The 15,037-nt window shown below is 30.0% G+C and overlaps 1 protein-coding gene across 1 annotated transcript; it reads right to left on the reverse strand.

The window, feature by feature from the left end:
* Window positions 1-4,906: 4,906 nt before the first annotated feature.
* On the reverse strand, window positions 4,907-6,929 carry LOC108810826 (transcription factor MYB34). The gene is made up of 3 exons (XM_056995553.1): window positions 6,463-6,929; window positions 5,903-6,032; window positions 4,907-5,666 (listed from the first exon to the last, which is right to left on the reverse strand). Exons 1-3 carry the CDS (start codon window positions 6,593-6,595, stop codon window positions 5,030-5,032), a joined length of 900 nt encoding a protein of 299 aa, XP_056851533.1. The 5' UTR covers window positions 6,596-6,929; the 3' UTR covers window positions 4,907-5,029.
* Window positions 6,930-15,037: the final 8,108 nt, after the last annotated feature.

The following is a 15,037-nucleotide window of genomic DNA, read 5'->3' on the forward strand; positions in this document are numbered from 1 at the left end:
GATTACTCTTTTGGAGATTTGTCCATCTGCGTCAGAAAGATCCGGTACTCGTAACTCGCAGTGAGAATTAGATATCCAAGTATTACAGAGACTATAATTATTTTACGGAAGAAAGTTGAATCAGAACTTTCTTTTGATAATGTGGCAGTTTTATTGGTTAAATTAATATCATTAGAGGAACATCTACTTTTCTTTTTTAGAGGAATATATCTACTTATACTCCGTTTAAATAATAATATTAGTTTCAGCACATGTATGTATGGTTCTTTGTTAATTTGAAATATCCACCAAGTTCAACGTTAGTCCAACGTTAATTAGACAAGCATACGCCCACGAGTGTTGTGAAGTCTTTTTAGATTTTTAACGTTTTGGCCGAGAAAAAAAACTACTCCTTCGATTTTATTTTAGTTGTCGTTCTATATTTTTAACACACAGATTAATAAAAAATTTAAGTTTATATATTTACTAGATAAAAATATTATTATCAATACACCTAACCAGATTTCACCTAATAAAAAAATAGCTTAGAATAAAAAATCAATAAATTTTACATTGAAATTATAAAACGACATTTATTTTGAAACAAAATATTTTCTGTAAAACGACATTTAATTCGAAACGGAGAAAGTATAGTTTTTTAACGTCAACCACGTTTTATATTCATGAGCTGTAAGTATAAATATCACATGGAGATGAGCTGGAGCACATAGACCAGCCAATCTTTTGATTTGATTTGATTTTTTACAACTTCTTCATGATTTTATTTCTTTTTAGGTAGCCCAATATTTTTTAATAGTAGTTATCTATTCTATTAATTCTTCAACATGTCCAATTGATAGTAAGTTATGTCCATCTTTTAAATTTTATAACTGCATTATACAAATATATACATACTTTTTTATATAGTAACTGCAATAAAATTAAATAAATAAGGAATATCACCACGATAATAGGGGAGAGGGGGCCATTCGGTTAATAAATGATAGAAAAACAGAAAAAAATAAAAGAAAGAACGGGTTTATAGGGAGAGAGAGAGAAGAAGAAGAACATGAAAACATGGAATACCCATGGTTAAATAACTTAAATTAAAAGAAACCAAGTGGATTTTTAATGCTTTGGCGTTTTATTTTTCTTTTTTTTTTTAAATACGAACATCATAATAAAAAGAAATATAAACTGACCAATTATGTTATAAATAAGATATTTTTTTTGGGGTTTAACGAAATCCAGCTTCATATTCTATTTAAATAATAAATAATTTTTCACTGGTCCATTTAACCAATACATTTTATATTGGAATCCAATAATATAAATCAACTTCACAAGCCCAGTAAAATTAAAATTACTTTTGTATAATCAAAAATTCAAACAATAAATGTATAGATGTAATAAAGTACAAAATATAAAAAATATGTAAACTTGCAGTTTATAGAAATAAAATTATTTAAAAATAACAAAATAGGTTTCTAAAATAAAAAAAATATGCATTTTAACTATAAAAGAATATGGATTGATGTAAAGAATAAGATTCCTTAATAATTACACAAGAATTTGGCATAAATAATAAATTAAATTTATAAAACAGTTTTAAAAAAATCTAAAATGTTAAAAATGAAATTAATATACTTAAATAAAATTATAAATTAATATACTTACAATATATATATATATATATTAACATAATATATCAAAAATTGTTTTTCACATTTAAAAAAAATTGTTCGGTCTTCTGGGCGGATTGGGGCGGGTTGGATTTGATATTTGTTTTCAGATATAACATTTTAAGAACCGTTTGAGTATATAGACCAGGTCTGATAAAATAGTCCCTTAAATAAATGAAATAGATAGTTGAACATAATATTTATCAATAGGTTACGTTTTTATTTTAATAGAATAAACTATATTTTGATTTGTCTTTTAGAAGAGCTGGTATATATTTTTGTTTTAATTTTTTAGAGATATTTAATTTTTATATTTGTGTTTAATAATAATAATTTAATTTAATATAATTTTTAAAAAATCGATTTTGGATGTGGGTTATGAGTATTTAATTCGGGGTGGGAGCGGGTTGGTAATTTAGCATTGCGGGTACCCGCTAACCCGAAAAATAGATAAAAATAAAAATAAAAATAAAAGTAAACACTGTTTTAAAAATATGGTAATTTAAAAAGAACAAATAAAATTTTAAAAAATTATATAAATTTTATTATAAATATATTTTTATATTTTTTATAATAGTTAAATTAAAAATTATTTTTTAAAAAATTATAACTTGCAGATAATCGCAAAATTAAATAGGACGGGTGTCGGTACAAATTATTTGTATGCGGGTTGTGCGGGTCATACTTTTGACCAAAACAAAATTGAAACCCGCAGATTTGCGGATTCGACCGGCAACCAAACCCTAACCGAACGTATACCATATTAATTTTTTAAAATTGCTATTATTTAATAAAATATATCTTGATTAAGATTTACACACAAATATGATTACAAAAAAAATACAAATATCATCACAAAAAAACACAAATATGAGAATTAAATTAAAATAAAAAATATACCCGCCCTCTAAAGGGCGGGTCAGAATCTAGTTGATATTTAATACGTGACATTATTGTTAAGTTCCAAATCATCTATGTATTACTTTGAAGCATTGTCTAGAGTTGCATCATATCATTCATTTAGTATCTTGATTTATTTATATTCGATAGCTCTCATATACATGCTACTGGAATGAATGAGTTAGGGCTGTTCAATATGGTAAAACCGAACTGTACCTAACTGAACCGAACCAACCAAAATAGACAAAATGGTCAGCTTTTTTAATATATACCATATAAACCGAATGTATATGATTTTACAAAAACCGTATAATTTAGATACCGTTTAGTTTATAACCGATTTAACCGAATAAACCAAACAAAAGAACAAAAGTAGAAACATGTAAATATGTATAATATTTTATAACGACACATAAATATCTATTTGTTATAAAAGTTAACTTTTTGTTAATAACTATTACCAAAAATTTTACAATAATAAAGAAGCCCTAATTTGTAAAATACTGGAACTATAAATAAATAACAATTTCATCAGAACCGATGTTTCTTATTGTAAATAATAATTAAATGAGCCTAGAATAATTTTTAATGATTAATTAAATAGATCATGTACATAGTAGAATGTGGTTTTGGTTTAAAATTTATTGCATACCCAAAATAAAATAAATATATTTTTCTGTCTGTTTCATATGATTTATATTTGGAAACAATGTTTTTTTGAAAGGGAAGAAGATGAATAAACATATTAAAAAATGTACAAGAGGATCTCTGAATTTTTTTTTAAATAGATTGTTTTTTTATAAAATTATAAAATAAATTATCTTGGATAGTTAAAGCATTTTCAATCCTACTCTATTTTGCATTAAATTGTGGACTGAGACTGGAGATGATCTTAAATTAAATATATAATTATTTAAACAGAACGAGAACTCAACTCATCTCATGATTTTTAACCCTCACCTAATAATAGAGGAATAATACATTGATTGAGCTAGAGAGAGAGAGAGAGAAAAAGGTAGATCTTCTTTTGGTCTCCGGCATTTAGCCGGCGCGTGAGCGTCCGTGCCGACGTTGGAGCCAAGCTTTCCAGGCGTATTCGGTTCTCCTCTTTTCCCTCTTGGCCGTCCGGTTAACGACAGCCTTGTTGGAGTTCTGGTTCCGCCTCCATCTCTTACGGTGGCGCGGTTGTTGGAGCAAAAACGCTGTCGTCTGAAAGTTCCGGTGGAGAGTGGAAGGCTTGCATGGTTAGTGATGGTTTCTCCGGGAGGTGGAAGCTTGTTCAGGTCCACCGTCGCCGGCTTTTGCTTCCGGAAAGGAAATCTCCCTTAGATTTGCCTTCGCCGGCTCTTGATCTTGGAGAACGGAGGCTAGCTTAGCTCCGCTCTGCCGTTTAAGTTCCCCGGGTTTCGTTGGGGTAAGGTTTCTAAATATGGTTTTGGCTAAAGTTCGGCGAGTTTGCCGTCAAGGTGGGGTGGGGTCACAGCGGAGGAGATCCTGTTTGATGAGGAAGCTCTGCGGCGAGGTGACGACTTTCAAGGGAAGTTTGTATGGATTCTCGGTTCTCGGTTCGCATGTCTAGAGTGTGAAAGAGTGCAAAGTCGGTGGAGATTCTCGAGACGAGTCTGAAACCCCGGCGTGAAGACAAGGCGGTGAAGAACAAGTATGCGAGAATGGTGATGGTGTTTGCTTCGGCGGCGGTGAGACGGAAGGGATTAAGTTGATGCGGTGTCGACTTTATGCAAGAATGGAGCAGAGATCTCCACGAGTCGAACCAACTTTCCCATCCGGCTGGGCCGTGCGGTTCGAGAAGTAGATCGGGTTTAGCCGGGGATTCTGTGGGTTATTGAGTCCCGGTGAAACTAGGGTTCCGGTTGTCGTCTCCGGCGTCTGTTTTGAGGCGGTCGAGGCAGAGCAGCGCGTGTCGAGACAACGACGCAGATCTATCCACGCGTTTTGCTTCCTGCTTTCTTGTCGGTGCACGTGCCGGACCGTGGTGATGGGTAGCGTTGTGGGCCTTTGGGCCGTTGTAATTCGTTTGGCCTGCGGGCTTTTTTGTAGCTAGCCCGGTATTTCTGTGGGCTTTTGTATGGTTGTGTTGTATCCGGACTTTGGTCCGTTTGGGCTCGGCCCATTTTAATAATTCAAATCCATTGACGGGAAAAAAAAAGAACTCAACTCATCTCAGATTCTTTTGTACTATTTTCTTAGTCGCATGCCGTCCTGAAAAGCATATCTTTTTATAGAGTTCAAAAGTTCATGTGTTTTTAGTCTTTAAGAAGATTTTTAATGGTTTACAATTGTTTTTCGTATACTTTAATCAGTTTATAAAATGAAACAAATTCGAGTAATCACGAGAAACACATTTATTTGTAGTTTTATTACAACGCCTGACCAACGTATAATTGGTTTTATTTTTAGTTTTATTACAACACCTAAACCAACATGTCATTGGTTGCGTTTTTGGCTCGTCATTCTTCAGATAAACTCATAAATAAACCAGTCTTGGAATCTAATGAACTCACAAACTTCTCCAAATCGTCTTCTTCATTCCAAGAATCAAGAAAGTCCATCTCGTCAGTTACGTTAAACTCCGGCGAATTATCTCCCGCGTCAGCACTGCCGTAACTAAGAATACTCTTTAACTCTCCCATAAGGGCAACATTATCCATCTCTTCGTTGCTAAACAATACGTCAAGGTCACTGGAGAAAGAACAGCTGGAAGATGTCGAGGTATTATTGAACATATTCAATGTGACAGCATTTGATATTGCTGCCGTTTTGTTGAGCAATGTGGTGGTCGGGGAGTGAACCTCACAGGAGTTTCGTGAACCATCAGCGATAATTGTGGAGTTTCTGATGATGATTCCGGTAAGTAGTTCCCGGTTTAAGTCTCCCGCGTATTTCCTTGCGACCCGGTTAAGAAGCCTTGCAGAACCGGATGAACCGAGTTTATGGTTTATTGGTTGAAAACCGGTTGGATTGATCGGTTTATGAGTGATTGGATCAATACCTTTTCGTTTTAAACGCTTCTTGAGGTTTGTGTTCCAATAATTTTTAATATCGTTGTCCGTTCGTCCCGCCAAACTACTTGCAATTGCGGCCCACCTTTAACAATCAACAACAAGAAAATAGAGAAAATATGAATTGAACTCCAGTTATATATTTTATTCCAAAACATTATAATTAGAATTTTATCTATATCTTTTATATACTTACTTTACAATATGTAGTCACTGTGACATTTAGAAGAAGAAAAAACACCATTAAATTTCTTAAAGATTGTAGTACTAAATTGCTAACTATCTAATACAGAAGGGAATAAATAAGGAAAATATCCTTACTTGTTACCCATAAGAGCATGAAGCTTGATAATAGTGTCGTCTTCTTCAGGAGTAAACTCTCCTCTCTTGATGTCGGGTCTTAGATAATTAGCCCATCTCAGTCTACAACTCTTCCCGCATCTCTTCAATCCTATATGCATATTATATACACATTGTGGGCATCTCCAATGGCACTCTATAATCTCCTCTATATTTTACACAAAAATAGAGTAACTCTATTATAGAGTTGGATTTGCTCCAATGGTTCACTCTATAATAAAGTTACTCTATAAATAGAGTGAATTATAGAGTTATGTTGATTTTCACTCTATATTTGGAGTGGAAAAGCAACATAATTCTATAATTCACTCTATTTATAGAGTAACTCTATTATAAAGTGAACCATTGGAGCAAATCCAACTCTATAATAGAGTTACTCTATTTTAATGTAAAATATAGAGGAAATTATAGAGTGCCATTGGAAATGATCTTAATAAATAAGTACATATATGTGTGAGAAAAAGAGCTGTTAATTAATTATATTAAATTCCTAATAATGATTAAACGATAAAAAGAGTTACCAGCTTTCTCTGGGAGAGTACGCCATCCACCTTCACCATGTAGTTGAACATAAGCAATAAGCTTTTGATCTTCTTCAGGAGTCCAAGCTCCTTTCTTTATTCCTTCTTCTTTGCAACATGGTGTTCTCACCATATCTAGTTCTTCTTCTTGAGTCTTTTGACTTTATTTATTTATTAATATAAAACCTAATAGAAACTCTAGCTAGAGACCTATGAAAGAAAGAAAGACTCTTTAATTTTTTACTTAAGTGAAATTAACCAGAAAAGAGATTTTATCATTAGAAAAGAGCAAGAAAAAAGAACTCATCAATAGAACGTTTGATCAAAACCAAAAGACACCTGAAGATTGTACTCACTGAGACACTCTTTTGACGAGGAGTTATCATTATAGATGAGATTTCTTAAATTCGAGCAATGGGTGTTCTTTTACTCTCTCTCTCTCTCTCTCTCTCTCTCTCTCGGACAGGTTATAAAATAGTATATAGAGATGCTCTTGTTATATAGTAGAAATTACATGAGAGAGAATGAAATTTATTAATTGACAAAAAAAGGAAATAGAATGTTATCTTTAAAAATAGTTGAGATTGCACGTTTTTATTTTCCTTTGTTCATAGCCACAGCATCATCGTAGTGCAATGCCAGGTGTAATGTTATCATTGGATGCTTCAAGCATCTGTCAGATTAAATCTCGTGGTCACACGGGATTGCATACGGCTCACACTGTTCTGAGTTCTGACCTGATTTTTAGGAAATACAATCATCAAGAAAGTTGTGCAACTATGCTATTGGTATATATCTTTTCTAAAAAAAATATTAATAAAGTGTACTAGTACTAAACCACGAAGATGTTAGTACATAGGGTTTAGTCATACCATAAGATTCATAGAATAAGATTTAGGTGTTAGGGTAAATTAGTGGGAGTTAGATTTATAATGGTGTTAGTGTAAATCATAGAATAAGATTTAGGTGGTGTTACTGATTTGATGATTTTATAATTCTATATGAAATTTTTTGTTATTCAAAAAATTTATATTTTGATGATTTTATAAATATATTAAAGTGAATGCTATTGAAAAATATATTTTTATCTATTTAACTCATTGAACAAAATTTTGAAAATACTAAATATATCTCTTAGATTCTAATAACAATTTATTGTCATAAACTTTCACAAGATACAAAATTCTCTCAAATTCTTTGCAAATTTAATTTTTTCAGTTTTAGAAATCAACAAACTCTCTACAAAATCAAACTCCAACTAAAACCCCCTTCAATTGGATGATTTGATTATTTAAAGGGCAATTCTCTCAAATAGCCCTAAATAAAATGACCAAAATGACTCTTTTTGTTTTAATATTTATTTTTTATTTTTATAAATTTGAACACATTTCTAAAACCTCACCCCTTAACTCAAAATCCTAATTCTTAGATTAATTAATCCAATGGTTATAAATGCATATTTAACTTTCAATAAAATCTATTTTGGTCATTTTACTCACTAGGAGGCTACTTTTGTGAAAATAAACTAAAAAGAGTATCGAAGGAAATTTCTCTTATTTAAAAGCTTATAATTTGTATCTTTAATTTTAACTTGTACATATGTGTAGTTAAATGATTAAGTAATTAAGGTCATCCATTTTTAGAAAGGAATATCCTATCCAACCTAAATCTAGTATGAAAATTGGATTTGTCCTAAATATAATTTTTGTGTAGCCGTCACATTTTTTAACGTCTAGATAATTATTCTATGACAATTTATGAAAAATATTTAATGGATTATTTTACAACTAACAATTCTACATGTCTATAAGAATTAACGTCTCAATATATCATTTTTATGTTTTATGAGGTCTTGACGATATTTCTTGCACCATGCTGAGATTCTCTTACAACATTTTTTCTTCATATATAATATGCATAATTTGTATTTTATAGGATTTAAACTTTATACCTTCTGGTGTAAAAGAATTTATGAACCTTTAATTAAATCGCTCGACTAATTTTGTGGTCAATGAGTTGTCTATTTGTGATCTTGTAGTTTATTTTAAGAGTCACAAAATGGTTGTGAGTTTTGGATTTTACTATTTTAGTATAAGAGATGAATTGTTTTTCTGTATAATTTAATTTCTTTAAAATAGTAGAGATATGCTAAGTACAAATTTTAATAATATTTATATGTAATGTAATTTCATTAAAGAGACTATATATAATGTAATTTGATTCTCAGAAAAATGTAATACAAAATCTCACTAAAATATATTTATATATTAATATATTTTGAGAAACAAAACCAAGGGCGGATAGTCTCGCATGCAGTGGAAGAAAAAAAAGTCGTTTGTTGTCTATATGAATGCTGAACTACCAGTTTAATTTGCAGAATCTATATAAGTCTGTTTATGTTACTGACAAAAAAACAAATTATTATTATTGAATTCAAAGAAAGAGATGCAATCGTATATACTTAAGGGATAATTAAACCGAGTAGATGTTACACATAAAAAATCACATATCTAATACAACAAAAAATATACATATATTTATTTAAATTGAAAGTAAAAATTTAATTAATTATTATAACATATATTTTTTAAAATATCTAGATCCGTGTATGGGCGCAGAAAAATCACCTAGTACTATAGTATTATTTTACAATAATCAATGCGACATTAATAAAAAAGACCACTAGCTCTAAGTTTCTTTAAAAAAAATTGTTTTGTTTTGTTTTCTTTTAGTTTCTTAAAAAATTACATATATAATTATAAATTACCAATTCTGTAATACGAAGTAATTAATAAGGAAACTAGTCTTACTTGTTTTTCTCTTTTCTGGGAAATACTATTCTAACTTGTTACCCACCCACCCATAAGAACATGAAGCTTGATTATAGTGTCGTCGTCTTCAGGAGTAAACTCTCCTCTTTTGATGTCGGGTTTTAGATAATTAGCCCATCTAAGTCTACAACTCTTACCACATCTCTTCAATCCTATATACATATTGTACACACATAGTTAATAAATACATATATAATTAAGAGAAAAGGAACTGTTAATTAATTATACTGAATTCCTAATCAATAAAGAAATTATAAAATACCAGCTTTCTGCGGGAGAGTACGCCATCCGCTTTAACCATGTAGTTGAACATAAGCAATAAGCCTTTCATCTTCTTCATGAGTCCAAGCTCCTTTTCTTATTCCTTCTTCTTTGCAACATGGTGTTCTCACCATCTCTGGTTATTCTTCTTGATTTCTTATTTTATATATGTATTTATAGATATAAAACCTAAATGAAACCCTAGCTAGAGAACTATTCAAGGAAGAAAGACTCTTTAATTCATTGTTTACTTAAGTGAAATTAACAAGAAAATAGATTTTTATCATCAAACAGAAAGAGACAAGAAAGCAAAGAGATTGAAAAAGATTTCTAATTAAGAGAATTGAATAGAGCGTTGATCTGAACCAAAAGACACTTTGAAGATACTACTCACTGATTCACTCTTATGACAAGGAACACGTGAACGTGTTATCATTTATAACGGGATTTCTAAAACAAGAACAATGGGTGTTCTTGTACTCTGTCGCACAGATTATAGATATAGAGGTGCTCTTATATAATCGAAGATTTTTTCTTGAGTTTACCTCTTATGATGAATATGTAGGTTCACCAACCAATTATATATACTCAGTTCAGATTCGAAATCTTTTAAAAATGAAATAAAATAATAAAAATATTTTCAAGTTATATTATATTTTAAAAATAAATAACAATAGTAGTAATTACAAAAAATGATTTTTTAATATTGTTAACACCGTCAGTAAAATACTAAACCTTTGAATAAACCCTAAACCTTTGGGTAAACCTTAAACCCTTTGGTAAATCTTAAATCCTAAATCATAAATGTTAAACATTAAATCTCAAAAACACTAAATCGATTTAGGGTTTATGATTCACCCAAAGGTTTAGGGTTTATCTAATGGTTTAGGATTTAGGATTATCCAATTGTTTAGAGTTTACTATTTTACTGACGGTGTTAATATTATTAAAAAAACATTTGGTAGTTACTATAATCTTTTATTTATTTTAAATTTTTTTATTGTTTTGTTTCATTTTTAAAAGATTTTGAATATAAAATAACTAAATTTTATTGGGTGGTAAACTTTTAAGTTCATCCTAATATTATTGGAAGGTGAACTTGTAACCTGTAGATTGACCCCGTAGTTGAATTCAAGAAAAACTCATAATAGAATAAGAAGAGAGAAAGAAAGAGACACTACTACTGCTATTTATGAGTAAAAGAAAAGAGAGACTAATAGAATAAAATATTATCTTTAGAAGAAGAGAGATTTACATGATAGGTCACTTTATGAATTCTAATATCATTTTAGATCACTTTATACTACCAACACACTTTCTTTAATTTTTTTCATTACTTCCTAACCAAAACAAAACTACATCATAATTAGTAGGACCTACTTCTCTTTCATCTCTCTTTTTCTTTCTCTTTCTTTTTCATTTCTCTTTCTTTTTCATTTCTCTTTCTCTTTCTCTTTCTCAGATTTTTTCTGCATCTTTTCACAATTGATTTTGTAAACCCAAAAATCAGTAGTCATGCAAATCCTCAAGAACTCCCATTGCAACCAATTATCAACCCATGGCGAATCCGAGTTTTCAGCAAACAATTGCTCCCTTTTGGTCAACTTGGTGGTCAATTACCCAGAAAAAGCTTAATTTTTTTAAAAATGATGAAAAAGCTTCAATTTTGGTGATTTTTGGCTAAAAATCAAGTTCAATATAAGTTTCATCGTTCTAATGATACATTTCGTTTGAGTTTTTGATGAAATCCGATGAAACTTGAACAAAAGTTGCCTTCAAAAAAGAAAACTTTAAAAAAAAATTAGGTTAGTGAAGAAGATGAAATTAAAAATGGTGGCTGCCCACAAGACGTACAATATGAAGTTGGTGTACACATGTACATTATAATGAAATTCGTACACTATTATATTATGGTATTGTGTAGCTAGTTGTGATGGTGTGCACAAAAATGTAATTGAATGTTTTGAAATGTAAATATTGTGTTGAATTTTACCTCCTAGATGCAGCGATGCGGGATGCAGTATAGTGTGTGTTTACTAATTGGTGTGTACACCTTTTTGTATCCATATGTACACCAATATCACCGTGTACAAGCACCTAATCGTTTTGTTATCGAATATTTTACATATTGTTATCATGGATAAACCAAGTTTCTTACTTCTTGGATTGTGCACATGTGTACAATCATGTATATGTACAACTAGGAATGTGTACATATGTGATCTGTACATAATACTAGAAGAATATTTTGACATGTACATGTTGTGTTTGTTGATATAGGAGGAATGAGCTAGTAATGCAAAAGTATCTTGGATTGAATTTATTTTAAATGTCAGCGACTTATCACTAGTGTATGACACTAAGATACTTTTTTGATATTTTCTGGTATGTAACGTGAAGTAGCAGCAATGACCGTTGATTGTAAATAAAACTAATCGTGTTTGAAATATTTTTTTGTATAAGGAAATGGTGACATATGTATAGTTGTACACGAGATTGGGTGTACAACTGGATGTGTTCGATATTGTTGTACACATTTCATTAATGATGTTAAATTACGAAAATAACCTCGTCTTCCTCCTTGGCTACTGTTGACCAGAAATTCTAATCACTGCCTCTCGCCTACTTTCACGATTTTTTACATTCTCTGCTTGTTTTTGATGTATTTTGTCCATATCTCGTAGATTTCAATCCTAATTCACGATTGTGTATTTAAAATTTTGACTTTTTTTTTGTTTTCTGATTTGTGGAACGTTGTTCGTAAGAAGAACAGAGAGACAAAGCATATAAGAGCTTTAAGAGAAGGATTTCACAGTGTAGAACTGGCGGTGAGGGAACCCGGAGCTTTACAAAGGGAATCGGCGTCTTGGTTTTTAAGCAAATAAGAGAGGGGGACGAGATTAAAAAAACGCATAGAAGTCATCGGACATAGAGAATCTAGGACTTGCTATGGTCGTGGAGATGGTTGAGAGTTTCAAATTTTGAATCAATGGTGGAAAAAAATAGAGTCCAAGAAAAACTGTTAATTTAATATTTTTAATGGTAAATAAGAAGAAAAGAAAAGAAATTGAATGGGGACCACCGTAGTTATGTTTTAGTTGGAAATCTAACGAAAGTAAGTAAATAGTTAAGAAAAAGTGTCTATGTAGAACAAAGTAACCCATGATGCTATTATAAAGTGCAAAAGTGACCCAAGATGTAAATTTTTCTTAGAAGAAGATACACGTTTTTTTAATTTTATTTTACGTAGAGCACACTCACTAAGATTGCAAACTGATGACAGTGTTCCAATTCTACTGTCCGTATTAGATTGTTTCTTCAGAAACTGATTTTTAGGAGATACAATGATCGAGAACTGTGTGCAACTGTACTCTATATTAAATCCATGTTCTCATTCTAAAAACGTTGATGTAATTTTAGTACTATTAAACAATAATATGCTTTAGTACGTTTTAATCATAGCATATGCGCAGTTTATATAATTAAGTGCGGTCGTCCATTTCAGGATGAATTTTCCGATCCAACCGAAACATATCATGAATTTTCGATCTTTCTAATGTATATTTAGCCGTTAAGTTAACTATTTATTTTTTGCCATTTAATTTATTTTAAGAGTTTTTTTAATCAGAGGTATTCTAAACACCTATCCAGACTAATCTTAAGAGAGTTGCAATTCACATATAAATCTTTTTTCTGGATATACAAACTCATAAAAAGCAAAAGTTCATATCTATATGTATATGTAGAAACAATTTGATTTAGGTTCTCATAACAAACATATCAAATTTAAAATATGTTGGTACCCCATACTCGCTTCTTTATCACTTGATCACAAAGTCCAGTACATTTTTTTTAAGAGTTACAAAATGGTTTGAGTATCTATAGAAGCAATCTTATATAACAGTCGTCTAAGTAACAAAAAATAAATTTATCCACAAATTATTACTATATAGAATTTTGATGTTTTAAAAATTTATATAAACTTTAGTAATTGTTTTTGTCATCTGTCCTTTTAAACTAAATCAAGTGTTGGCTAGACGAAGATTTTCTGGAGAGCACCTCCGTATCTCTATGTTTGATCTATATTGAAAAAAATATAGCTTCTCATTCTTAGTTCTCTCGCTAAAATATTCTCCCGACTATTTCTATTCCAAAGAATATAAATTCACATTTTTGAAATCTTCTTATAGTCTATAAAACACCTCAAACTTCATCGCAAATGTTGATCAATCCATCGGATTCGTAGTCATGTCTACTAGATCCGAATAGTCCGTCTCGAAATATATCGAGGTGAATGACAAATATGAATTATTCATTTAAATTATTTTGCAAAATACCTGAAATGTTAAGTAAGGAAGAAAATTGTGCAGAATATAATTTGATGAGAAAAAGTTAAGTGAGGAAACATGTATACTTACTTTATCTTCATTTTAACAATTTAAACTTATTCACTATTTTTACATATTTTTCTTTTGGAAGTAGGAACATGACAAAAATAACGAGACGTATATTGATTTGAAGTAAGGTATAAATATCTTAAGTTTCATTTGATTTTGATTTTTAAATTTTACTACTTTTATATATAGAGAAATTTCACTAGGAACATGACAAAAATAACAAAACGTATATTGATTAGAAGTAAGGTATAAATATCTTAAGTTTCATTTGATTTTGATTTTTAAATTTTACAAGCAATTAAAAAAGACAAATGCATTGCGGGACGGACATTACATAATAGTCTTGTCGGGATATTATTGATATATGGGATGAGATTTTGAAAAGAAAAGAAAAAGGACCGTGTTATTGGAAAAACAAGACCACATAAAATTTCTCAGAAAGAAAAAAGGTAAGAAAAAACAAGACCACATGAAACATACAAGTTTTCTTATCAACCCACATTTTTGGCCAACTTCTAATAATAGTTTTATTTCCTTTTTTGTCAACAAAAGTCCAAATCTTCCGTGACAAAAGGTCTGCATCTATTTTATTAAAGCAGAAACACTATGTTGGATCTAATTTTTGCTTTGTAATTTTTTAACTAAATACATTTTTCTATTTTATAGTTAAATCTAGTTTAAATCACTAATATTCACTTCTTTATACTACTATCAATATTTATAAGCAAAATACTATTTTCTTATACTACTATTCATGTTTCCAAACAGCACTATAATTAATCTTGTATTGAAACAATATAAAATATTAGGTCTCATCTTTTTAACAATTTTCTTTCAAATTATTTAAATAAATTAAATAATTGAAGAATTCCAATAATTTAGAAAACAATGAAAATAAATATAACTTATATGTACGTGTTTAAATATTACAAAAATATTTAGATCAATAATAAATAAATTAAATTAACTGATTATTATATATATATATATATCCAAATATGGTTATATCATTTATTTAAGTAGCACAATCATTCAATAATAACCATTACATAAAAATATATATAAACACTATGGATTGTAAAATAA

Source organism: Raphanus sativus, unplaced genomic scaffold (assembly GCF_000801105.2).
Source record: "Raphanus sativus cultivar WK10039 unplaced genomic scaffold, ASM80110v3 Scaffold0002, whole genome shotgun sequence".
Lineage (NCBI taxonomy): Eukaryota > Viridiplantae > Streptophyta > Magnoliopsida > Brassicales > Brassicaceae > Raphanus > Raphanus sativus.